The sequence below is a fragment of the Diceros bicornis genome, chromosome 4, assembly GCF_020826845.1.
Source record: "Diceros bicornis minor isolate mBicDic1 chromosome 4, mDicBic1.mat.cur, whole genome shotgun sequence".
NCBI lineage: Eukaryota > Metazoa > Chordata > Mammalia > Perissodactyla > Rhinocerotidae > Diceros > Diceros bicornis.
The window spans coordinates 25,275,041-25,300,417 of record NC_080743.1 but is presented as its reverse complement, the minus strand read 5'-3'; the positions used below and the strand labels follow the sequence as shown (position 1 = coordinate 25,300,417).

The window sequence follows — 25,377 nt, the reverse complement described above, 5'->3', positions numbered from 1 at the left end:
AGTATGATGTTGGCAGTTGGTTTGTGATATATGGCCTTTATTATATTCAGGTACTTTCCTCATACACCCATTTTATTGAGAGTTTTTATCATAAAAGGATGTTGGATCCTGTCAAATGCTTTCTCTGCATTTATTGAGCTAATCATGTGACTTTTCTTCCTCACTTTGTTAATGTGGTGTATCATATTGATTGATTTGTGGATGTTGAACCATCCCTGCATCCCTGGAATAAGACCCAGTTGATCATGGTGGATGATCTTTTTACCGTATTGTTATATTTGATTTGCTAACATTTTGTTTGAAATTTTTGCATCTATGTTCATCAGCAATATTGGCCTGTAATTTTCCTTTTTTGTGTTGTCCTTGTCTGGTTTTGGTATCAGGATACTGTTGGCCTCATAAAACGAGTTAGGAAGCATCCTGTGCTCTTCAATTGTTTGGAAGAGTTTGAGAAAGATAGGTGTTAAATCTTCTTTTATTGTTTGGTAGAATTCATCAGAGAAGCCATCTGGTCCTGGACTTTTGTTTTTTGGGAGGTTTTTGATTACTGTATCAATCTCTTTACTTGTGATTGGTCTATTCAGATTCTCTATTTCTTGATTTAGTTTTGGGAGGTTGTATGAATCTAAGAATTTATCCATTTCTTCTAGGTTATCCTATTTGTTGTCAAATAGCTTTTCATAGTATTCTTTTATAATCCTTTGCATTTCCATGATATCCATTGTAATTTCTCCTCTTTCATTTCTGATTTTATTTACTCGAGTCTCCTCTAGTTTTTTCTTAGTGACTCTGAATAAGTGTTTATCAATTTTTTTTATCTTTTCAAAGAACCAGCTCGTAGTTTCATTGATTCTTTCTACTGTTTTTTCAGTCTCTTTACATTTACTTCTGCTCTGATTTTTATTATTTCCTTCCTTCTACGGACTTTGGGCTTTTTTTATTCTTCTTTTTCTGGTTCTTTTAGATATAGTGTAAGATTGCTTATTTTAAATTTTTGTTATTTCTTCAGGTAGGCCTGTACTGCTATAAACTTCCCTCTTAAGACCACTTTTGCTGCATCCCCTAAGAGTTGGTATGTTGTGTTTTCATTTTCATTTGTTGCTAGATATTTTTTTATTTCTCCTTTGTTTTCTTCATTGATCCAATAGTTGCTCCGTAGCATGTTGTTTAGTCTCCACATATTTGTGATTTTCCAGCTTTTTTCATAGTTGATTTCTTGTTTCATAGCATTGTTGTCAGAAAAGATGCTTGATATGATTTCAATCTTCTTAAATTTATTGAGGCTTGCTCTTTTTCCCAACATGTGGTCTATCTTTGAGAACGTTCCTTGTGCACTACATAAGAATGTGTATTCTGCTCTTTTGGGATGGCATACTCTATATATATCTATTAAGTTCATCTGGTTTAGTGTTTCATTTAAGGCCACTGTTTCCTTATTGACTCTCTGTCTGGATTATCTATCCATTGATGTAAGTCGGGTGTAAGGGCCCCTACAATTATTGTGTTGCTGTCAATTTTTCCTTTTTGGTCTGTTAATAGTTGTTTTATATACTTTTGTATCCCTGTGTTAGCTGCATATATATTAAGATGTGTTATATCTTCTTGATGGTATGTACCTTTTATCATTATATAATTCCTACCTTCATCTCTTGTTATCTTTTTTGTCTTGAAGTCTGTTTTGTCTGATATATTTATGAGTACACCTGCTTTCTTTTGCTTGCCATTTGCTTGGAGTATCATCTTCCATCCCTTCACGCTGAGCCTATGTTTGTCTTTAGAGCTGAGCTGTGTTTCCTGGAGGTAGCATATATTGGATCTTGTTTTTCAATCCATCCAGCCTCTCTGTGTCTTTTGATTGGTGAATTCAATCTATTTACATTTAGAGTGATTATTGATAAATGAGGGCATAATACTGCCATTTTATCTTTTGTTTTCCAGTTGTTCTATATTTCCGTTGTTTATTTCCCCTTGTATTTCTGACTACCATTTGAGTTTGGTGGTTTTCAGTGATGCTTTTCTCAGTTCTCTTTTTATTTATGATTTGTGACTTTGCTGTGCTTTTTTGTTTTGTTGTTACCCTGAGGTTTGTATAAAAGATCTCATAGATGAGATAGTCCTTTTTCTGATATCCTCTTATCTCAATTAGCCTATGCAGGTTCCGTCCTTTCCCTCTCCCCCTTCTATGCTTTTGTTGCCACAAATTATCCTTTTTTGTGTTGTGATTTTGTGACTGGATTAAAGTGGGTATATTTATTTTTGATGATTTCTTTTCCTTTATCTTTTATGTTATAATTAAGTGTTTACTAACCTATTCTGATATAGAGCTTCAATTTTCTGATTCTGTCTATTTATCCCCTTACTCAAAGCTTTGTAAATCTTTACCTTTTTGTTTTGGGTAGGAGGGTTCCTTTCAACAATTCTTATAAGGCAGGTCTGGTGGCAATGAACTCCCTCAGCTTTCATTTGTCTGGGAAAGCTTTTATTTCTCCATCATATCTGAAAGACAAATTCACTGAGTAGAGTATTCTTTGCTGATAGTTTTCATCTTTCAGTATTTCAAATATATTATTCCACTCTCTCCTAGCCTGTAAGGTTTCTGCTGAGAAATCTGCTAAAAGCCTAATGGGAGCTCTTTTGTAGTCTATTTTCTTCTCTCTTGCTGCCCTTAATATTTTTTCTTTGTCATTGGCTTTTGATAGTTTTAATATTGAATGTCTTGGAGAAGGTCTTTTTGCATTGAGGTAATTACGAGTTCTATTAGCATCATGTACTTACATGTCTAATTCCTTCCCCAGGTTTGGGAAGTTCTCAGCTATTACTTCCCTGAATAAGCTCTCGGCTCCTTTCTCCCTCTCTTCTCCTTCTGGTATACCTATTATCCTTATGTTACTTTTCCTAATTGAGTCAGATATTTCTTGAAGAATTTCTCCATTTTTTAAAAAAATCTTAGTTCTCTCTCCTCCTCCATCTGAATCATATCTAGATGTCTATCTTTGAGCTCACTAATTCTCTCCTCCATATCATCTGCTTTATTTTTAATGCTTTCTACATTCTTTTCCATCTCCTTAACTGTTTTCTTTATCTCCAGAATTTCTGTTTGGTTTTTTATTAGAGTTTCAATCTCTTTGATGAAGTACTCCTTCTGTTCATTAATTTTATTCCTGAGCTCATTGAACTGTCTTTCTGAGTTTACTTGTAACTTGTTGAGTTTCTTTATGACAGCTATTTTGAATTCTCTGTCAGATTGTAGTCTTCTGTGACTTCAAGTTTGGTTCCTAGAGAGTTGTCATTCTCTTTTTGTTCTGCCATGTCACTGTATCTCTTCATGGTATTTGATGAATTGATCCTCTGCTGGGGCATTTGTGGTAGTAACCACCTTTCTTTGGGTATGGCTTTGGTTACTTTGTTTCTGAGCTGCTTCTGGTTGTATTTGAGAGCCTGCACTTTCCTCTCTCCACTGCATCTGCTAGAGGCATCATCAGTGCCCTCCTTGTGCTGCTTGTGCCTCTGAGATTGCTGTGGACTTGCTGCTTATGATATCACTGCAGTCTCAGGTATTGCCTCCAGGGTCACCAGGCTGTGAGCACTTCTCCTGCTTCAAGGGTCACCTCGGTCTCTTGTTCCTCTGCTGGCTCTCCATTGGTCCTCCATGGGCTTGGATGCTGTGGCCCCATGCACCAACTGCGCTGCTTCTCTCAGGTTGTCTGGAGGTGCTGATTGCACCACTGCCAGGGACACAGGTTTCACAGGTGTCACTGTCACTGCCAGGGGCCCAGGGGCATGGGTGCTTGTTTGCAGCACCTGCTGCTGGTGGAGCTGATGATGGGAGTGCCACCAGTGGGGGTGGGGTCACCAGTTCTGCTGTGGTTCTTGCATCCTCTGGTTGCAGGGAGAGTCTGCTTTTGTTGCTCATTCTTGCAACCTCTGGTGTCTGGCACTATCCAGCGTGTTTTGAAAACTCAAGGTGGTAAATTTTATGTTATTTGTTTTTTAACTACAATTAGAGAAAAGGAAAAATAATGCAGCAATATACTTAAATAATTTGAATTTGAATAGAAATATAGAAAACTACCGAATAATACTAAAAGACTAAAAAAGAGTTTTAAATAAATAGAGCAATTATCCATATTTCAAAATGAAAGCAATTAACTAAATATAATATCTCTCAATCACTTCTTATTTGCCTCTTGTATCCAATATAATCTCAATTCTGGAGGAACTGCACAAAGTGATCCTAATTTTCACGGGGAAAAATTGGTTAGCAAGAGGAGCCAAAACAATGCATTGGAAAAGAATCCACTATGTTATTAAAACAAAATATAAATGATAGTCATTTAAAGTGTGTACTGAATACCGTATGATTTCCCTCATTAAGTAGTAGATAATAACAACAACAAACAAACACACAGAGACAGAAATTGGATTGGTGGTTACCAGAGGGGAAGCGGGGAGGGAGGAGGGCGAAAGGGATAATTCGGCACATGTGTGGGGTGATGGGTTGTAATCAGTATTTGGGTGGTGAACATGACGTAATCTATGCAGAAATAGAAGTATAATGATGTACACCTCAAATTTATACAATGTTATAAACCAATGTTACTGCAATAAAAAAAATAAAATAAAACAAATAAAGTGCGTACTGCGTTTACTAGAATAGACAGACAACAGAACAAAATAGATAATTGAGAAATAAATTTAAATATCATTAAGAACCACTGTCATCCATTTTTTAAAAAATTAAAATTCAATCCAATTCCTATAACTGACATCCAAGTAAATTCTTCATAAGTAAAAGTTTCAAATGTTCCATTTTGAGATCTTGAGACTAGCTGCTTCAGTCATCATTGCCCCTCCCTCCTTCTCCCATCCATTCCTTTGCTTTTATTATTTGAGTGCAAGTCAATCTTGCCCACTAGATTAAGTCATATTTAGGGCAATGACTATATGTAACTAATCTTCATATATCCCTCAGTACCTAGCACAGTGCTGTGCACACAATACATACACTCTTTGTACACATACACTTATTGCAGATTGTTTTTTTAACTTGCTGGTCCTGCCTCCATTGAATGTGAGTCAGTGACCCCAGTTGAATAAATGAGTCCCTGCTGCTGAGTACCCTGGAAGCTGCTCCATGGAGTTCTTCACATGAAAAGCAGCTTAATATAAAAACACTCCACACTTGAAATTCAGAGTCTGTTCTTGGGACCTAGAATTCTGGACATTTGAAACCACTAAACGTGTATACATATAGGGATATTCAATGTAATAATACTAACATGAAAATTAATTTGATCTGTGACTATCTTTTAGAATAACATAAGTATTCTAGAGACTGCAAATCCAAGTACACTGGAAAGTGAGGAAATATAGCTTCCTTATACCCAACATTTAAAAGAAAAAGTCCTGGGGCTGGCCCGGTGGCATAGCAGTTAAGTTCACACACTCCGCTTCAGCAGCCCGGGGGTTCGCATTCCAGGTCGTGGACCCATGCACCACTTGTCAAGCTGTGTTGTGGAAGTGTCCCATATCAAGTAGAGGAAGATGTGCACAGGTCTTAGCCCAGGGCCAATCTTCCTCAGCAAAAAGAAAAAGAGGAGGATTGGTATCGGATGTTAGCTCAGGGCTGATCTTCCTCACGCACACACACAAAAAAAGTGTGATCCACCTCTTCAGGAGGATGTGAGAGCACAGATGCTTTTATACATACTTGGAGAAGTAGGAGGGATGTAATATTCCCAGAGGTAAATTTCATTTGTCTCAAAAGTCTTTAAAAGGAACAGAACCTTGAGGGTGTCCCCATAGCCTAGTGGTTAAGTTCTGCACGCTCTGCTTTGGCAGCCTGGGTTTGGTTCCCAGATGTGGACCTACACCACTCGTCAGTGGCCATGTTGTGGCAGCGACCTACATACAAATTAGAGGAAGATTGGCAATAGATGTTAGCCCAGGGCTAATCTTCCTCAAGCAAAAAAAGGGAGATTGGCGACAGATGTTAGCTCATGGTGAATCTTCCTCAGGAAAAAAAAAAAAAGGGAATATAACCTTTAACCAATATGTTCACTTCCACAGTTTTGATTCATTCAATCAACAAATACTTACTGAAGGCTTATTATGTGTCAGGCACTGTTTTGAATTAGTAGGGATTCAGCGGTCAAAAAGAGACAAAAATCTCTGCCTTCATGGAGATAACATTCTAGCAGGCAAGAAACTAAAACGTAAAACATTTCAGAATGTCAGATGACAACTGCTATACAGAACAGTGAAGCAGGGATAGGGGAGAGCAAGTGCTGACAATTTGGAGTATGCCAGTTTTTATATAGGGGGTCAGAAATAGCATCAATGAATTGACATTTTAGCAAAGACCTAAAGCTGTAAGAGAATGGGTCACTTGGATACCTGGGGAAACAGCATAAGTCACAGAAGAAACACCAAGTGCAAAGGACCCAGGGAAAGATCATGCCTAGCATGTTCGAGAGAGGCCAGGAGAAGGAATTTAGAGGGTGGGAAACCGCAATCTCATAACCCCTGTAATCTCTTGTGAGGATATGGGTGTTACACATCCTAAAGCAAGATGCTGTCAGCCTGAGCTGAGTTCAGCCCTTCTCTGCACTGTCCACTACAGACACAGCTGGGATCAGAGGTGAGACTGAGAGGATGTGAGTCAGTTCTCCAGATGCATCTAAAACGGTTCACCCCTTGCACCACTCTGATCACTGTGCCCTGTGTTAAATTCAATCCATCACTACATCTTCAAGTTGGTGACCATCTGCAATTCTATAAAGGACTTAATACACATGAACTAGTGGTACATGTCATACACTTTGCTCCTGCAACTTGTCACAAGGCTATAATTGATGTCATTCATCTCCCTCCTCCACCACCCATTCTAGATTTTCCTCGTCAGAGCCAAAAGTAAGCATTCATCCACTTAAGGTATTGAAAAGAAGTTGAGCTGTGTGCTTAAAACATTCCTTCTACAACACAAGACTAACCCAAAGAGAAACAGAACTGGAAAGATACTTAAAGATTTAGTAACTTCAGGTACTCGAAGTCTAGCTTATTCTCTGATAATGTTAGTGAGCTCCACATAGCACATTCTACCTATTTATTATTGTGTATAAAAAAGTGCATGCAGCCCTTTGTCCTTGCTTTTCATAGTAGCTGCATTGTCATATGACATAGTCATACTAACGCCCACAAATATTGTTCAATGGCAAGTTACATTATCCAGAACATGCTTCGTTTTGCTGAATAAAGTCACAGATAAATTATTTCAGTTGGGAAAACACAAAATTTTTAGGGTTTTCTGAAAATACTTAAGCACACAATAGTCACCAATTGATGAGTAATTTTCAAAATCATGAAAAATCTACAACAACGGAGTCGTATTTGGACTCTAACACTTCACCTTATACATGTTTTCCTTTTATTTTGACTAATTCATCATAATCTATTTTAGATACAGGTACTACACTTGTTTTTTTTAATTTTGGCATTTTTTTCAAGTAGTCATGCATAAATGGATCAAATTCAGCAAGTAGTTTGACGATTCCCATGAAATTTCCATTATTTGAAGAACGTCACTTTTCATCATGACCTCCAGTATAGCAAACCTCATTTTAAAATGTAATAATTGCAACAACGCATTCAAAATAATAGTGAATTTTAGGACACTGGTAAATGCTTTTATATTTGCTTTACATGGTTTTCAAGTAAACTCAAGCCTGTAGAGTCTTCAACATATTTGAGGGTTCTTGATATATTCACCCAGGTTGAAAACCATCTTATAAGTAATGCCTGTCCTGGTGAAAATAATTTACTAACTGAACACCATATACAAAATTTTACTTCTGGAATAGGCTAGCTAAGATCTCATAATCATTTGAAAAATTTTTAAAAGTTGAATATTGTTTATTAGCTCAGGGACAAATGTAGACCTAAGTAGTCCTAACAGAATGACTCCAATCCCTCGACTTAGAAGCTTAAAGAAGGATGCTACAAGTCTTGATTCAAACATTCATCATTTCACAATAACATAGATAGGCATATAGATAAAAGATATTAACTACTCACTTCTTAGAGCTACATGTCCATTTTACATTTGCAATGACAGGTCTAAAATGTCTGTTCAGACTTTTGGTGTCCCCTCCCAAGGGGAAGGGGCAGAATTCCCGCTTTTTACAAAAGCACCTACAAAAAAAGTGTATGATCTCAGAAGAACATTGCATAAATATATTATGCTTCTGTAAAATAATTTTTTGTTTAGAAAATACATGCTGGATTATTTAGGAGTAAAGATGGAATATGTCGCTAACTAACTCTCAAATAGTTCATCCAGAGAAAGAAAGTAAACATGGTAAGATAGCGTTTGGGGATTGGGGTACAGTCCTCTTCTATTTTTGGCCAAGTTTGTGAGGAATTGGTATTAATTCTTCTTCAAATGTTTGGTGGAATTCACCAGTGAAGCCATTTGGGCCTGAGCTTTTCTTGTTGGTAGTTTTTTGATTAGTATTCAGTCTCTTTACTTGTTATGTCTATTCAGATGGGCTATTTCTTCTAGAGACAGTTTTGGTAGTTTGTGTCTTCCTAGGAATTTGTCCACTTTTTTAAACTAATTTGTTGGCATACAGTTTTTGGCATACAGTTGTTCACAGTATTGCCTTATAATCTTTTTTATTTCTGTAAAGTCAACAGCAATGTCCTCTATTTCATTCCTAATTTGAGTCTTCTTTTTTGCTTGGCCAGTTTAGCTAAAAGTTTGTCAATTTTGTTGGTCTTTTCAAAGAACCTGCTTTAGGTTTCATTGATTTTTCTCTATCTCTATTTTGTTAATTTCACTACATTCATTTACAAAAATCTTTATTATTTTCCTTCTTCTGCTTGCTTTAGATTTAGTTTGCTCTTCTTTTACCAGAGTCTTAAAGTGAAAGGATATTAGTTTGAGATCCCTTGTTTTGTTAGTGATTGCTCCAGGGATAACCATTTATATATATATATATAACTTCTCAGAATATGTCTTAAATTTATGCTACATTAATTCCAGTAAGACACAGAATTGTTACTCCTATAACTCCATAACTCTATCCCCTCTTCACTCTATTTTTGCTGACATATATAAATATATATGTTACAACTCTAGTAATGCTATACTGGAGTTATACCATACTGTTGCTATAATTATTGATTTATATAACTTTATGTCTTTTAAGGAAGCTGAAGGAAAAAGAATAAATTTATAGGGATTGTTATATTAACTTTCTTATTTAAAATTTCTGGTTCTCCCTCTCTCAGATTCCCTGTTTTCAAGGTAAAATGGAGACAGGGCCACTTATTTCACATGACTATAGTCAGGATCGAATTAGACCTGTAACATATCTAGCTCTTGGAAAACAATCAGGAAATAAAGCTGTTTCTACTATTGCTATTCACTCAGCAAACACAGAAAGGCAGAACGTATAGTGAAGTGGCTTAACAGGAGGGTTTGGGATCAAGAACGATTCGCTTCAGATTACTTTTGCCCTATGATTTTGGACAAGACGTTAAATCATTCTGTGCCTCAGTTTCTAAAAAATCATGGGGAAATGTTTGTTATGAGATATGGGTTATACAAGCCATGTGAAGAAGTCAGTACTGAGCCTGGAACATATGTGTAAATCATGGAGGCCCCTCCTACCTGTACACTGGATATTCAGTACCTGGTGCTGGGCTAGGTGCTGGGTGTTTATGACATAGTGTGTAAGACATGTCCTTGTCCTCACTTACTGCGTGTATAAATAAGGAACCAGTTCCACTCTGAGTGTGACCATTATTAAAGGAAATTAGACCTAAAAATTAATATGATGCTTCCTCATTCTAGGCTCCTCAAACTGACCCCCAATCTTGAACTACATTCTACTATATTTAAACATCTAATGGACATTTTTTTTAATAGCAAATGATCTCTAAGATTTCTTCCAAAAAAAATATATAAAGATTCTAGTTGAGAAATCGTGTTAAACCCTTGTACACAATTTCCATAAATTTCTTTTATGGTTGTTGAATTATTGGTTTGTACTTAGTGCTTTCAGTTTCATATTCCTCTATATCTGTTATAAAAGTTGCTTTGTTTGTAAGTATCTGTTCTCTAAAGGAAATCCAGAAACCTCACAACATTGGAAGATTGAAATAAAAGTCCAACGTTCCAGTGAGAGACAGAGAAATTGCATAACCACTCCACATCAACTAAGGGGAGAAAAAAGGTAAGAATTCTTACTATTTTCTCACAAAGCAGCTTTCTATGGAGCACTAAAGGAGTTTTGCTCTGGGAAATGGAGCCTATGATAAGATTGCGGCAGACGTGGGAAAGGGTTTATAAGGGCCAGTTACGTTTTCTAAAAAATGACCAGCATCAAGATAGGCTGCAGCTGAGCCTGATGTGAGACAAGAGATCAGATGAAATCCTGGCACCATCAAGTGGCAGCATGTCCCTACGTGTCACTATTGTGCTTGTGTTGAATTAGGCACCGGCAGATGTGGGGCTAAACTGAGAGGTGGAAATGCATTAGGATTGTCTTTTTCTTTGTTGATATTGTCCGTGTTGACTGGGGACACAATTAAATTATCATTGCCTTTGATGGAACTTGCTTGATACTGATCTGACTGCAGCTAAGCAATTGAAAGGGCTATGAGTGTGTTATTTTCGTGAGAAGGAAAGAATAGTAAATGAGATGCAGTGTCAACAGCCATCTGACGCTGTTGAAGACAATTGGGCCCAAGTACCTTACACAAAAGCTTCCTCTTTCAAGACTCTAGGGGAGCCCATCACTAAAGCCAACGTCTTTGTTTACCTTGACCTCTCTGTGCTGTCATGCAGTTTTGATCCTGCCTTCTGAAAACATCTCTCCTGAATTCCTTGGCACAGATCTAGCTTCATTCACCTACTTGTTTGATGGCTTTCCCTCTTCATTTCATCTCCTTCTCCCCTTCTCCCTGTCCCTCCCCCTCCCTATGCCACCCCATCCCTATCCCTCTTCTTCCTCTTCCTCATTCTCCTTCTCCTCTACCAAATGGAAAAACGGAACAAAACAGAAAACCTAGAATTGTACAGCTGGAAATTACAGATTTTTCTTTGAACAACTTCCTCTCTAGCTCTCCTGATCTGCCTCCTGATATTTTCATCCATATTTCACAGTCTTTTGTTCCCTTACACACACATACAGACACACATTACTTTTAGCAACATTCAGTATTTGCAACTGTGCGGTCATACCCCCACTTAGTTGGAGGCTAACTTATTGTAAATGAAGATTAAGGTTGAGCCCCCCTTGCTTGCACAAGCCCCTTCCAAGGCTTTGGAAGGGTCCCTAGTCATGTGTTTCACATGGCCATATATTTTTATAAAATTTGGAACGGTGAGTTATAGTGGTTCCACTTCCAGAATGGCAGTGTGAGGAGTTCTGTGGACCTTCATTCCAGCGAAAAAAAGCATAACTAGTGGAAACACACACACGTTTAAAAATATCCGGAAAATGTCAAAAAGGGCACACACCAAAGAATGAAACATTTGTTCATGTATGTGTTTATTCATTTTAATAATTAATGAATAAATAAAATAAGATTGAATTTCTTACATATAGCCAAAATGTAAAATAAATTTCTTTAAATCCTATTCTATTCTCCATTTAATGTATAGTGTAAATTTTTAATGAGAATCCAAAATGAAAGTTTTCGATGGTAAATTAAACAAAAAATTTTGATTGTGAAAGTGGTTGAGTGTTGATAAGTGACTGTCATACCAATATTCTTTTCAATGGACTATTTTGATAATACTTTTGTAACTTTCTAAAATGATGGCTCCCCTCCTCTATCTCACTGTTACACACAAAACTTTTGGCTATGTTGGGGAATTTTATGCCTCTATCTTCCAAATGCAAAATAACCTGGTGAAAGTTCTTGATCTACTTAGACTGGAAACTCTAAGTCATCCCATCTCTTCCCTTGCAGGCAAAGGAACACTGTGAACATGGCCTCAGAGATCCGCATGCCAGGTCCAGTGTGCCTCATTGAGAACACTAACGGGCGACTAGTGGCTAATCAGGAAGCTCTGAAGATCCTGTCTGCCATTACACAGCCTGTTGTGGTGGTGGCTATCGTGGGCCTCTACCGCACAGGCAAGTCCTACCTGATGAACAAGCTGGCTGGGAAGAAAAAGGGTGAGTGGCACCAGCAAAGCTCTGCCGAGTCCCCTCTGTCCACATACACTGCCAACACCGAGTACAGTGATGCGAGGAGAGAAATGTGGAGATGGCGAGGAGTATGGAAACCTAACTTTCAATGCACCGATGGGCTCCTTACATTTACTCTGCTCTGGAAGATAGGAGTCAACTCACTCTTCCCACTTTGCTTTCATTTCCCCTTTTAAAGTACAAATGTGTCTTTCTGGAAAGAAGAAGGTAGTAATAAAGAAAATTAATACACATAATAATAAACTAGAAAATACTAAAATGTTTATGTATTAACATCAAGCTTATAATGATCTTTAAGATAAAATCAATATCTCAGTTTGTATTGGATATTCTAATTTCCCTATTTTTCTGGTTGTAGTTAAGATTGATACTGATCGTGGTTTCATTTATCTCTCTTAACTTTGATTTTGTTAACTTTTATCTCAATTTCCTGATCCACCTGATATTAAAACTCCACGTCCTCTTATCCCCACTCCCCCTTTCAGGCTTCTCCCTGGGGTCCACGGTGCAGTGTCACACGAAGGGAATCTGGATGTGGTGTGTGCCTCATCCCAAGAAGCCAAACCACACTCTAGTTCTGCTTGACACCGAGGGCCTGGGGGATGTAGAGAAGGTAAAAAAGAAATCTTTTAAATCCTACTTATATCATATCAGTAGCCCTCCTTGCACTATCCCTCCCCACCTTGATTTATGCTTCAAACTTATCATATTAATGTGTTATTCTTTTCATTTACTTGGTAGTGGTCAAGGTTTGACTTTGGGTCTAATTTGAAGCCAACCAAAGGGAGCCTTATGTGAGGAAAGTAAGCATAAATTGTGAGAGTAACAGGTTAATTAAAGAGCTGTTGCCTGCCTTCAATGCTGAAGTCCACCTGGCCACACATATAAGCATTCAGAGTGGACAGTGAGGCCAAATGATAGGTTGTGCAACGCGCAAAATAATTGCCTATGATATTTTTAGTCATTTTTCTTTAATATTGTAGGACAATGTTTTGGCGAGGCTGCTAAAGGTGACTCTCCACCTCATTAGACATTTTACAAACACGTCAGACTTTTCACAATGGGAGAGATGGTAAAAGTGACCTTACACACAGTTGCACGACTAGTAAGAAAAGCAAAGTATAAGATCTGATGACAACATCTATGTTCATATAGGATCATACATTATTATTCTTAAAGGTACTAGACTTAGAAAACTCTTATTAAGGGGCATATTTTAACTACTGTCTGAAAAGTTCCTTACCATGACATGTCACGGGAACGGAATAGGATCAGAATCTAAGTTCGGGAGATCTGTTTGAATTTTATTACTTGATCATAATAGCTACTACTAAGTGCTTATGTGCTTTACACTCTCATGTATATTTATACACAATGCCTTATTTAAATTTCACGACACCAGGAATTTAAAGTTCATAAATTCATCGTACAGATGGAAAACATTTGCCTCGAGAAGTTTCTACAGTTAAATAGAGACAGAGCTGAGTTCAGACTTTGTCCATCTGAATTGAAATCACGTGTTCTTAGTCACTCTTCTATATGGCTTTCACAACGACTTTTAGGGAGACAACCAGAATGATTCCTGGATCTTTGCCCTGGCTGTCCTCCTGAGCAGCACCTTTGTATACAACAGTGTGGGAACCATCAACCAGCAGGCCATGGACCAACTGCAGTATCCTTTTTGTGGGCCAGAACAACATTAAATCTAGAAAATAACACCATCATATTTTTACGTGGTACAGCTGTGGGCAACTGCAGAAGAATTCAAATGTCCCCTCCTTAACTAATCCCATTATGCTCAACGTCTCAGTTTACTTCAACCACCCCCAGAAGTCCAAGCCTTTCTGGTCACACATTATCTTTAGGCACTTAGTTGTACAAGGCTCTGCACATTCTCTATCTGACTTAATCTCCATTGAGAAACCCTCAACATACTCTAGAACTCATGCTCTTATTCAGCAAATCTCTATATCCTTACCATCTTCTCTAAATATTTCCTTCTAACTGTGTTCCGTCTATACCCTGCGGACCTTGTTTCCCCTATAGACATCTCAAGTGGTCTTAAGTGGTAATTTTTTTTCTCCCATAGCTTGCATATTATAAGTCCCCAAAAAGTGAGATAACCTCTTTGTTCCCTATAAGAGTTTCCAGATACCTTCTCATTCTTCTCTTATTAAAAAGAGGAACTTTGAGCCAGCCCTGATGGCCTAGTGGTTAAAAGTTCGGCGCACCACTCCAACCATCAGTCAGTTGCCATGCTGTGGCAGCCCCTCACACAGACGAAGCAGAATTACTTACAACTAGGATATACAACCATGAACTGGAGCTTTGGGGAGGAAAATAAATGAGGCAGATTTGCAACAGATGTTAGCTCAGGGTGAATCTTTCCTCGCAGAAAAGAAAGAGAAGCTTCTTTGAAGCACATACACTGAGACTATGCTATCCTTTGCTTGCAGTCATCTGCCAACTTCCCTAAAAACACACCTTTAACTTGTTAAAAATTTTAGCTCCTAGTTCACTGTATTCTTAGAGACTTTAACAACCAAAAGAAATTCATCTAACATCTGGCGTCTCAGTTCCATCACATCTTCATATCTTTATCCTCCACTCTCCTATATGACCCAGTTTTGATCATTACCCAACAACGTCAACATTTCTATAAATTTAGCTTCAAGCCTGAATTAGCTGTGGTCAACATTGCCTACATGATCCTGTATCAGATGGTTAGTTTTCATATTATTTGACCCCTCCGTAGCATTGTATGAAGTTAATCTCTACCTCTTGTCTAAAACACTGGGTTCTTTTGGTGTCTAGAATACCACAGTTTTCTGAATATTAAACATTCCTCATTGGCTATACTTTTCCTGTTTACTTTCTCGCATCTTCTTTCTCTTCTTGGCTTCTAAACATTATAATTCCTTAATTCTTAGACATCTATTTTCCCTAGATTTTCAGTCCCTAGGCAATCTCATCCAGCAATCTTATCCAGTAGCACCTATGTGTCAATTGCCGTAGCATTTGTGTATGCAATCATGACCACTGCTGTCAGGTGCAAACTTGTATATCTAGCCACTTACATGTCTCCATTTAGATGTGTAAGAGACATCTCAAATTTAACACGTAAAATGACAGAACTCTTAATTTTCCTGTCCAAAAGTACTCCTTCACCATCGTGATAAACTTCGAAAGCATTCACACAGGTTTTTGGATCAAAAACTTAGGATTCATCCTGGATAATTCCTTTCTTCATATTCTAGAAACTATTAGTCGGCAAGTCCTGGCAGCTCCACTGTCAAAGGTACTTACCCAGACTGACCAATTCTCACCACTTCCTCTAGTCTAAGCTTCCGTCTTCTCTCGTCTGGGTTACCTCTTTAACTACCTAACCCTTCTCTCTGCTTACACTCTTGACTCTCACAGATGCAACACCAGCCAGAATAATGCTTTAAAAACAAGCATCAGGTCATATCTCGTCTCAGATCAAAGCCTTCCCATTCAATTTAGGTTAAAATTCAAACTCTTTCTATGGCTTACAGAGCTTACATGGTCTGGACCCCATCCATTCTAGGACTTCTGCCCTGGCCACACTGGCCTTCTTGCTATATGTTAGACACACTCAGTGATTTCCTATCTAAGGGTTTGCAAGGGCCATTTCCTCTGCCTGGAATGTTCCTCCGTTGGATTTGTGCATGGCTGGCTCCTACAATTCATTCAGATCAGTGCTCAGCAATCAGCTCAGAGAGAATTCACCTGAACAACCACATAAACCAGCACCACATGCAGAGACACACAGTTATTCTCTAATCTTTAGCTTGGTTCACTGTTCTTCAAGACAATTATTATCGATATCTCATATTTTATTACATTTTTGTTTGCTTGTTTATCGTCTGTCTCCCTCATTAGAATGTAAGCTCTATGATGGTAGCATTGTCACATTCATTGCAATATTCTTAGTCTCTAGGACAGGGCCTTGTTCACATAAGTGCTTAATAAATGTTTGTGGAATGAATGAATGAATGCATGCATGAGCTAATTAAGAAAAAAGTTATCTTAAATAAGCATTCAGAGAAAATACAGCATAAAAAGTTCTACTTCTTTTCTGCAGTTTTCCTATGTTTGCATTTCAGCTATGTGACAGAGCTGACAGATCTAATCAAGGCAAAATCCTCACCTGATAACAGTGAGGTTGAAGACTCAGCTGACTTTGTTAGCTTCTTTCCAACCTTTGTGTGGACTCTCAGAGATTTCTCCCTGGAGCTAGAAGCAAATGGACAACCCATCACTGCTGATGAGTACCTGGAGCTGTCACTGAAGCTAAAGCCAGGTTACTGGGACTGATAGTTGGGTAACATAAAAAGAGAAAACAATATCAGAATGACTATTTATGTGTAGGTGCTTAAAATTAAAATTTCATAGTGTGTTACCCTGGCTGGTCTGTTAGAGGAAATGAAAACATTCCTTGGCTGAATCAATCAGCTCTAATTTTGCTACCTCTTTCTTCTTGGAGAAAGAAATTTAATTTCTCTACCCCTTTAATTTTTGAATTTCTGATCCATTATTAGTAAATTTTTATCTCTTTACACAGGGTTTGTGCAAATTACAAAGTTGAAGGGTCATATATTTGAGGTAGTTAGTCTGAAGTTGTACTACCTCTAGGTTTCATTCCTCTAGGTAAGGATGAAAAAAGTAAATGCTTTAATGAACCTCGGTTGTGCATCCGAAAGTTCTTCCCAAAGAAGAAGTGCTTCATCTTTGACCGTCCTGCTCAGAGGAAGTACCTTGCCCAACTGGAGCAGCTACAGGAGGAAGATCTGAACCCCGAATTCAGAGAACAAGTTGCAGACTTCTGCTCCTACATCCTCGACCATTCCACGCCCAAGACTCTCTCAGGCGGCATCACCGTCAATGGACCTCGTAAGTTCCTCTCACTCCCCGCATCTTACCTGGACTTTGCTTTTGCCCATTGTAGAGAACAAAGAGGGAGACATAAGGGTTACTTCTGACAAAAACGTAATCTAATGATGCCAAAGAAAACACACCACAAGGATCAAGTTGTGAACTTTACATGGGAAAGAAAACTATTATCTATATCATCTAATATTCATACAAGCAAGATGAATAAAGAAAAAGAAGCAGAATCCAATTCCAGTGTCGTAACCTTCTCCATCAACTTCTCGGCTGCCTAATTATGTTCTGTCCTTCCAGGAGACCTATATAGATTGACTAAGTCATGAAAAGGTAAATACTCCATGTATGTGAGGCATTGCCACTAACTCTAGCACAGTTCTCTTCTTCATCTGTTCAGAAATATTTGTATTGATTAGGAATGCCTGCGATGCACTAAACATGGAGTGTAGTGGGAGATAAAAATATTTTATTTCTATCCTCATTCCAGCACAACAGGAGCAAAAGATATTTAATTTTTTTAAATCATAATGATAAATAGTGACAAGAACAATAAATCAAAATAATAGACTGCTATGAGAGAGTAAGGAGTGTAAGCATGTGGGAGATAATTTAGATTCAAATGAAAAGAATATTTGTCTCTGACAGTGACATGTAAGATGATAAATTAAAAATGAGTAGAAGGTAACCAGAAGACCAGTCAGAAAAGCTTTGCAGACAGAGATAATATCATGTGAGAAGGCCTGAGACAAGAAAGAACTCCACAAATTCGGGAAAGTAAAAAACAGTGTGATTTGAACAAGAGTACAGTGAATAAGAGTGGTGTCATGACTGGAGAGTATGCAGGGGGCAGTACTTGAAGGACTGGTAGGAGTTTAGAGTTTAAGCTCAATGGGAGGATCTTGAAGAATTTTAGGCAGAGAGGTAAAGTTATCTAATTTAAAAAGAAACTTTACAAAGTTATCTAATTTATATATATTTAACATATATACTAAAACTATCCTTCTGAGTATTTTGTAGATAATGTGTTGGAGGGATGTAAAGGAGGCAATGAGAAGATGAATGATATACGCAATATTTTAATAATAAATGGGGATTATGTCAGGCTAAGATTATGGCAATGGAGATGGTCCAAATGGAGAGAATGCACACATATTTTGAATGTCAAATCCATAAAGCTTGATAATGGAGAGAATATGGAAGTGTGGAGGAAATTAGAAGGAAGTGTCAAGCCTGACTCCAGGGTTCTGAACTTAAGAAACTGCTTGAATGGATGTTATTTGAGAGGAATGTCTCAGGGAAGAATAGTTTTTCAGAGTAGATAAAGTTGTTTGGATTTAGATTCTTTACTATTAATTTTCCTTTCATGTATTCAGGAATGGATATCGTGTTGATATTTCAATATACAAATCTAAATCAAGTCAAAGCAGAAACAAAATCTACAACTATCCATATAAATGGTACTAAAAATTATAGAAAGAGAAGAGAAGGCCCAGGATTGAGTCCCAGAGCACTGCTAGTTGTAGGGTGACCAACCACTCCAGTTTTCCCAAGGTTGAGATTTCCTGGGATGTGAGATTTTCAGTTTTCAGGATAAACCTAGATGAGTTGGTAACACTTCATGTAGCTCTGATGAGAGAGTATCTAGGAAGACCCATTTATCTAGGCCAGACACAGGACTAGTGGCCTGCACCACACACACACACACACACACACACACACACACACACACATACACTCACAAGCTAAGTTTTCTCCTTGACCGTTTTCATGAATTAGAAGTGAGGAAGGAGGGGAAAAGAAGGCAGAAAAAAAGAGAGCGATTAGAAGGCTAAGAAAAGATCAAGACCTAGTATTTTGGTCCCACAATATCCTTATTCTGATCTATTCCTTTCAACCTCTTCCTTTTGGGTGAGGGAAGGAGGAGGAAAGAGAAGCTTTAAACACTTCTGAACCTAGAGGTTAACAAAATATTCCATCACTTTTCTCCTTCAGAGAATCCTTAAAACTATTGTTTGTGACACTTGAAAAGCATACAAAATACTCTAGCAGTTGATTCCAAATAATAAAATAATTTAATTTACATTCTCAGGACTAAACAGAATATGGTTTATTCCTCTCTCTCACCAACAGATATTCACTATTTTTTTTTAATTCCCTTTGGTAGGTCTGGAGAAGCTGGTGCTGACCTACATCAATGCCATCAGCAGTGGGGATCTGCCCTGCATGGAGAACGCGGTCCTGACCTTGGCCCAGATAGAGAACATGGCTGCAGTGCAAAAGGCCATGGCCCACTATGACCAGCAGATGAGCCAGAAGGTGCAGCTGCCCACGGAAACCCTCCAGGAGCTGCTGGACCTGCATAGGGCCAGTGAGAAAGAGGCCATCGAAGTCTTCATGAAAAAGTCTTTCAAGGATGTGGACCAAAAGTTCCAGAAAGAATTAGGGGTATATTTGCTGTTCTAGTTTGTGGGAGGCAGAAAAATCCGGGCCATCCTTGATTTGAGTGGCTCTTCCTAGACCCAAGGATATAGCACTTAGTTATGTGTACTCGTTTGCAATCTTTGCTAAAAGAATAGAACACTCCTAGCCTTAGGCCTGTGGACTATGGTACCATAACTGACTACATTTATTTTCCTCCTCTGGATGCCATATTTTAAACAAATAGGTAAATTGTAAAACTCTATTTATATCAGATTATTTTAATTTATTTTCTCTTTTAAAGTTAATCAAAGACACAGTGCTTTCGTATTCCCTGCTAATAATCTGGGAGAATTTCATTCTTTTTGAAAACCCTAAAAATGCACAATTAAATTGTGTTTAATATAACGCAACAGTAAAACATTAAGAAAGTCAAGAAACAATAACCAATCATGAGAATGCTGTTTGAAAATGTTTTCAAGTCTGAGTCCTTCCAAATTAAGGAAGGATTGTTGCATGGCAAATAGTCAGTTGACAAGTGACAATCCCTACCCTGGCCTGAAAGGCAGGAGTTTACAAATTACATCTTGCTGCGTTCAGAGGTTCTCATGAAACTAGATAGTCAAGTTCAGCAGATAATGGACATCCTTCTAGATTAAAAAAAAAGCTTGATAATTGAGTTTTCTTGAATGATTCAATGTAGGTAAATATGCTGTTCTATTAGACTTTCTCAGTAGTGAAAATACCTGGGGTACGATCTTCATAAGATTCATTAGCCTTAAACTGATCAAATATACAAGAATATTCTCATTTTAAAGAATGCACCAATAATCATTGACCCTTTACTGAGCACTTATGGAAAAATCACTGGGCTTAATACTTTACATCACCGCATATAATCCTGACATGAAATCTATGAGATGGATATAATTTCCCCTGTTTTGCCAACAAGAAAACCACAATTCACAACGGTCAAGTGTCACAAAGCCACAAACTGGTGGAATCAGGAACTCCACACAGGCCTGCCTTACTTTGACGTTTGTGCTCCTGAAACTATCACGAAATTAGAGACTTGAAAAGAGAAGTTTCATATGGAGAAGTGTCTGTGCTTTGGGATTCATTCTCTGAAGCAGGAAAAGAGCTTCAGATCATCACAAACATAGACGTAGATATATTTTTTTAAATCAACACTCTTCTTAGGAATATTCTAGAATCTCACAGCAAGGTGAAGGGTGTGGCCCTGTTATATGCCACAGTCTCTGCAGGAGAAGCATTTCTTAGTAATCTGTGTCTGATTAATAGCCTCCTCATGGCTTACTGTACCATCTGTGCTCTTTTCTCACTTCACAGGCCTGGTTAGAAGCAAAGCGAGATGACTTTTGTAAGCAGAACATGAAAGTGTCATCAGATTATTGCCTGGGCTTACTTAAGGATATTTTCGGTCCTCTAGAAGAAGAGGTGAAGCAGGGGGCATTTTCTAAACCAGGAGGTTATCGTCTCTTTATTCAGAAGAAACAGGAGCTGAAGAATAAGTACTACCAGGTGCCCGGGAAGGGGATACAGGTAACTGCCTACTGAGCACCATTTCTGGGACTTGCTGAGATGACTCTTTCAAACTACAGTGGGAACAAGCAAAATGTGTTTGGCACATAGTGCCTCTGCCTTTCTTTCATCCATTCACTGATTTATTCCATGAGAGAGGCAACCATGGCATGAAGAGCAGATTCCTCCTTGGAGGCACAGATGAAGTCCTCAAAAATGTTTGTAGAATTCATTCATTAATTTAGTCACCCAATCATCCAGCAATTATCTATTCAGCCCTAACTATATGCCAGGTCTTGTCAAGTTTCTGGTGTTAAGGCAATTAAAAAACAAGTTCTATCAAACTATTTACCAGCAATAAACAAATGACAGCTTGCAGACAAAAATAATAATAATAACAACAGTTAACACTTACGTAGAGCTTATCACATTTCAGGAAATGAATGGGCTTAAGTCATTCAGTTCTCACAACAACCCTATGAAGTATACATCCTCATCTTATATCCTCATCTTATAAATAAGAAAATTTAGACACAGAGAAGTAAAAGAACTCACCTAAGAACATACAGATAAAGAGTGGTACAGCCGGAATACAAATCCACACAGCAGACTCTGTGCTCTTCACTATTAGGTTCTATCTGGTAATGTAAGTTAGAAGTATGTTTGGGTATATATTATTTAAAAAAAAAGCAAAAAAGAAATGAGAATGGCGGAAAAAAGAACAAATGCTTCTTTCTTTCTTGTTTACAAGAGTGAGGAAGATGAAGTCCACGTTGCTATGACAACTCCACAAGCATCTCAGTCCCAGGCCCCTTCCTTTTTCTTCTGCAGCACCTTAGCACAAAGCCCCCAACTTCAAGGTCAATTTATGGTCTAAGATGGGTGCTGGAGTTTCACTCCTTAGTTCTACATTACAGGTGGAAAGAAAAGGGAAAAACAGAAGGATGAAAGGTCTCTGGGTCAACTCTTTTTAAGATGATTTGCACAGAGTACCATATAACACCTCTGCTTAAGTGGTATTGGCCAGAATTTCATCATATGGGCATCTCAGCTACTAGGGATGTTCAATAAAAAATGCAACATTTTATAATGGCCCACAATGTGCCCGGGGGGAAACAATTCAGAGTTCTGGTGCTAAGAACAAAGGGGAGAACAACATTAGGATGACTCTAGCAGTCACTATCAGAGCGACAACAAGTGCCCAAAAGAAAAAGAGGGTAGAGAAGAGCAAAGAAATGTACTATTTTGAATGTATGTTTTTAAAGAAGTCCTCTCTGATGAGGTGATGCTTCAGTAGAATCTTCAAAGATGTTAGGGAGTGAGCCAAACAGGCATCTAGGGGAAGAAAATGTAAAACAACGGAAAATTCCAGGAGAATTAATGATTTCTGTTCTAGGAATAGCAAGAAATATGGCAGAAGGGCAGTGAGCAAACGAAAAGGTGGCAGGAGATGAGGTCAGAGAGGTGGTCAGAGGCCAGAGGCCAAACAAGGTAGTACCTTAGAGACACTGAGCAAGGTATGAACTTTACTTGGAAAGCGTTGGAAAATCAGCAGAGGGTTTTGAACATAAGAGTGATGTGATCTTTCTTAAAAGGAGATAGCATAATAATAGCTGCTCTGAGGAGAGTGGACTGTAGGGAAGCAAGAGTGGAAGCAGGGAGACCAATTATGAAGCTAATGCAGTGGTCCAGGCAGAAATGGCGATTTCTACGACCAGGGCTTTCGGGAGGAGCAGGTGACAAGCGATGGGTTCTGGTTGGTTTTACTCTGAAGCTAGAGCAAACACGATTAGCTGATGATTTATTTGGGATGTGTGAGGAAAAAAAATATCAAGGGTGACTGTAGAGGCTTTTTTAGAAGATCAGAGTTGCTAATTACAATACTAAACTTGGGGTGATTGGGAATGAAACAGGTTTGAGGGGAGGATGCAGAGTGGGGTTTTAGGCCAGTTTAGTTTGAAATGCTGTATAAATTCTAAAATGATTATTACATGGGCGGTAAAATTAAATTGAATGAACAGATGTATTGCTGGGTTTTGCTTTAACCCATAGGCTCCATTTGCTTTAACCCGCAGTTTCCTAATTCTAACTTCCTCTGCATCACTAGGCAGAAGAGACACTGAAGAAATACTTGGAGTCCAAGGAGGATGTGGCTGACGCAATTCTACAGACTGATCAGTCACTCTCAGAAAAGGAAAAAGAGATTGAAGGTAAGAATAGCTGAAAACACACTAGATAGTTGGAAAGCCCTAGAAATGTTAATGTTAGCCATATTGTCCATATGGAATTATCATTGGAGAGCAAAAAATAGCAAATATAGTTCGTAGTTCTAGGGGATTTTTTTCCTTAATTGGTATTTATGATCATCTGTCTTCTGGTTACTCAGTGCAAAAACTATAAGATGTTTTCCCAAAGAAATAGGAATAAAACAAACATAGAAAAAAAGGTGAAAGGTAAAATAAGGCTATAAAAATTTAATCCACATATTTGTCTGCTTATTTTTCTTCCTCAGTGGAGCGTATAAAGGCTGAATCTGCAGAAGCTGCAAAGAAACTGTTGGAGGAAATGCAAAAGATGAATGAGCAGATGATGGAAGAGAAAGAAAAGAGTTATCAGGAACATGTGAAACAATTGACTGAGAAGATGGAGAGCGATCGGGCCCAGTTGAGAGCAGAGGAAGAGAGGACTCTTGCTCTCAAACTTCAGGTATTCGATTGTATCATCTCCACTTTATCTTCCACTGTGCTGACTCAAAAACACTGCTTCGAAGTTAAGAGCGTTACATCAGATTAAAGACTTTTCTGGCCCAAACACTAGTAGACATTTCAGTATCTTACAGCTTCTACCCCTGACAATTTCTGGTTACTAAAGGCTATTTATTTGCAGGATAGAATCTCATAGAATCCTTCATTACTAAGTCATTAATAAACAGTAGCTATTCATTGCCAGGCACTGCACAATGGCTTCACAGACATTCGTGATCAAATCCTCGTGTTATGTTACAGATACTATTACATTCTCATTTTTCAAATGAGGAAATTAAAATTTCATGAGACATAATCAACTTTTCTGGTCTTACCTTGTGGAAAAATACCTGGCCTGTCTTTCCTACTGAGTGGCATCGAGAGTGATTTTTGTTTCTGCCATGCCTGTTATGACTATCTCTGGAGGCACTTCGATAAATATGAAGACTTCATGACCGTCTACACAATTAACTAGATAATTAAATACCCAGGCTCCAGTTCCTTCCTGTTCTCCAGGCCCTACTCCTAGCCTATGTCGAGCCTGGATGTACACTCAGAAATACAGTATGGACCGATGCAGGCCCTGTTCTCTTCTACTTATTTTTATTACCTCTGCCACCAAACATTGGAGACTTGTGCTAAATTCCCTACTAAACATCTGCCGTGATTCTGAATCATGTAGTAACCTTCGCACTGGAGCTCACTCATCTTCTTTACCTTCTTAGATATATTTGAGTCCACACTATGTAGATCAGAGTTGAAGGGAAAAAATGATTTTATCTCCAGAAAAACTTTGCTGTATGCAGGTGAAGAGGGCTAAGAATATAATTCTGGATCACTGATATTTTAGAAACTCTAAGCAAAAAACATTTCTACACCTAAAGAAAGCCCACAAAAATTATTGGCAGGCATAGGAGACTCAGTAGAGATTGATATAATGGAAGTTAAGGGAGGAGAGGATTTCAAAAATAAGTTTCAAAAACTCATGAGGGATTAATGTGGGTACTGACAGGGGAAATAATTTGGCAAGTGTGGGAAATGTTTTAAGTTGTGTGAGGTCAGTCTCCACTTTCTCTTTTAGGAACAGGAACGACTTCTCAACGAGGGATTCCAGAACGAAAGCAGGAAACTTCAGCAGGAGATAGAGGCTATGAAGAGGAGAAGCAGAGAATCATCTCCAGGATGTAACATACTCTAAAAATCCTGGGAACATAATTTCCTAACCAGCTCTCCTCCACTAGAAATAAGTTGAATGAGCAACTTCAGAACACCAAACAATTGCCCCTAAACTAAACTTGAAGTCATGATGCTTGCATATTCCTTGAGCCATAAAATTTGCAAAGATGAAATAAAGTATCAAGGTACTGTGTTACTTAAAGTGATTCAATTCATGCTTGATTATAGTGCTAGTGATTAGTGTCTTCCCTAACTGGAACATATATTTGAAAGCATGCAATATTGACTCCAGAGAGACGTTAAATTGTATAATTGCGATGCATTTTACAATGGGGAGATATCAGCCAGGTCCTGCTCAGGGTAGA

At 38.2% G+C, this 25,377-nt stretch overlaps 1 protein-coding gene across 1 annotated transcript; it reads left to right on the top strand.

Moving 5' to 3' along the window:
• Positions 1 to 11,995: 11,995 nt before the first annotated feature.
• On the top strand, positions 11,996 to 25,173 carry LOC131404135 (guanylate-binding protein 2-like). Its single transcript, XM_058538460.1, has 10 exons — positions 11,996 to 12,191; positions 12,710 to 12,837; positions 13,787 to 13,896; positions 16,352 to 16,548; positions 16,896 to 17,138; positions 19,297 to 19,577; positions 20,901 to 21,113; positions 23,200 to 23,302; positions 23,605 to 23,798; positions 24,918 to 25,173. Exons 1-10 carry the CDS (start codon positions 12,002 to 12,004, stop codon positions 25,032 to 25,034), a joined length of 1,776 nt encoding a protein of 591 aa, XP_058394443.1. The 5' UTR covers positions 11,996 to 12,001; the 3' UTR covers positions 25,035 to 25,173.
• Positions 25,174 to 25,377: the final 204 nt, after the last annotated feature.

Coding starts and splice junctions, on each gene's coding strand:
- LOC131404135 (XM_058538460.1), top strand. CDS start 12,002: ATGGCCTCAGAGATCCGCATGCCAGGTCCAGTGTGCCTCATTGAGAAC. Junction 19,578..20,900: donor AGTTCCAGAAAGAATTAGGG/GTATATTTGCTG, acceptor CTCACTTCACAG/GCCTGGTTAGAAGCAAAGCG. Junction 23,799..24,917: donor CTCTTGCTCTCAAACTTCAG/GTATTCGATTGT, acceptor TTTCTCTTTTAG/GAACAGGAACGACTTCTCAA.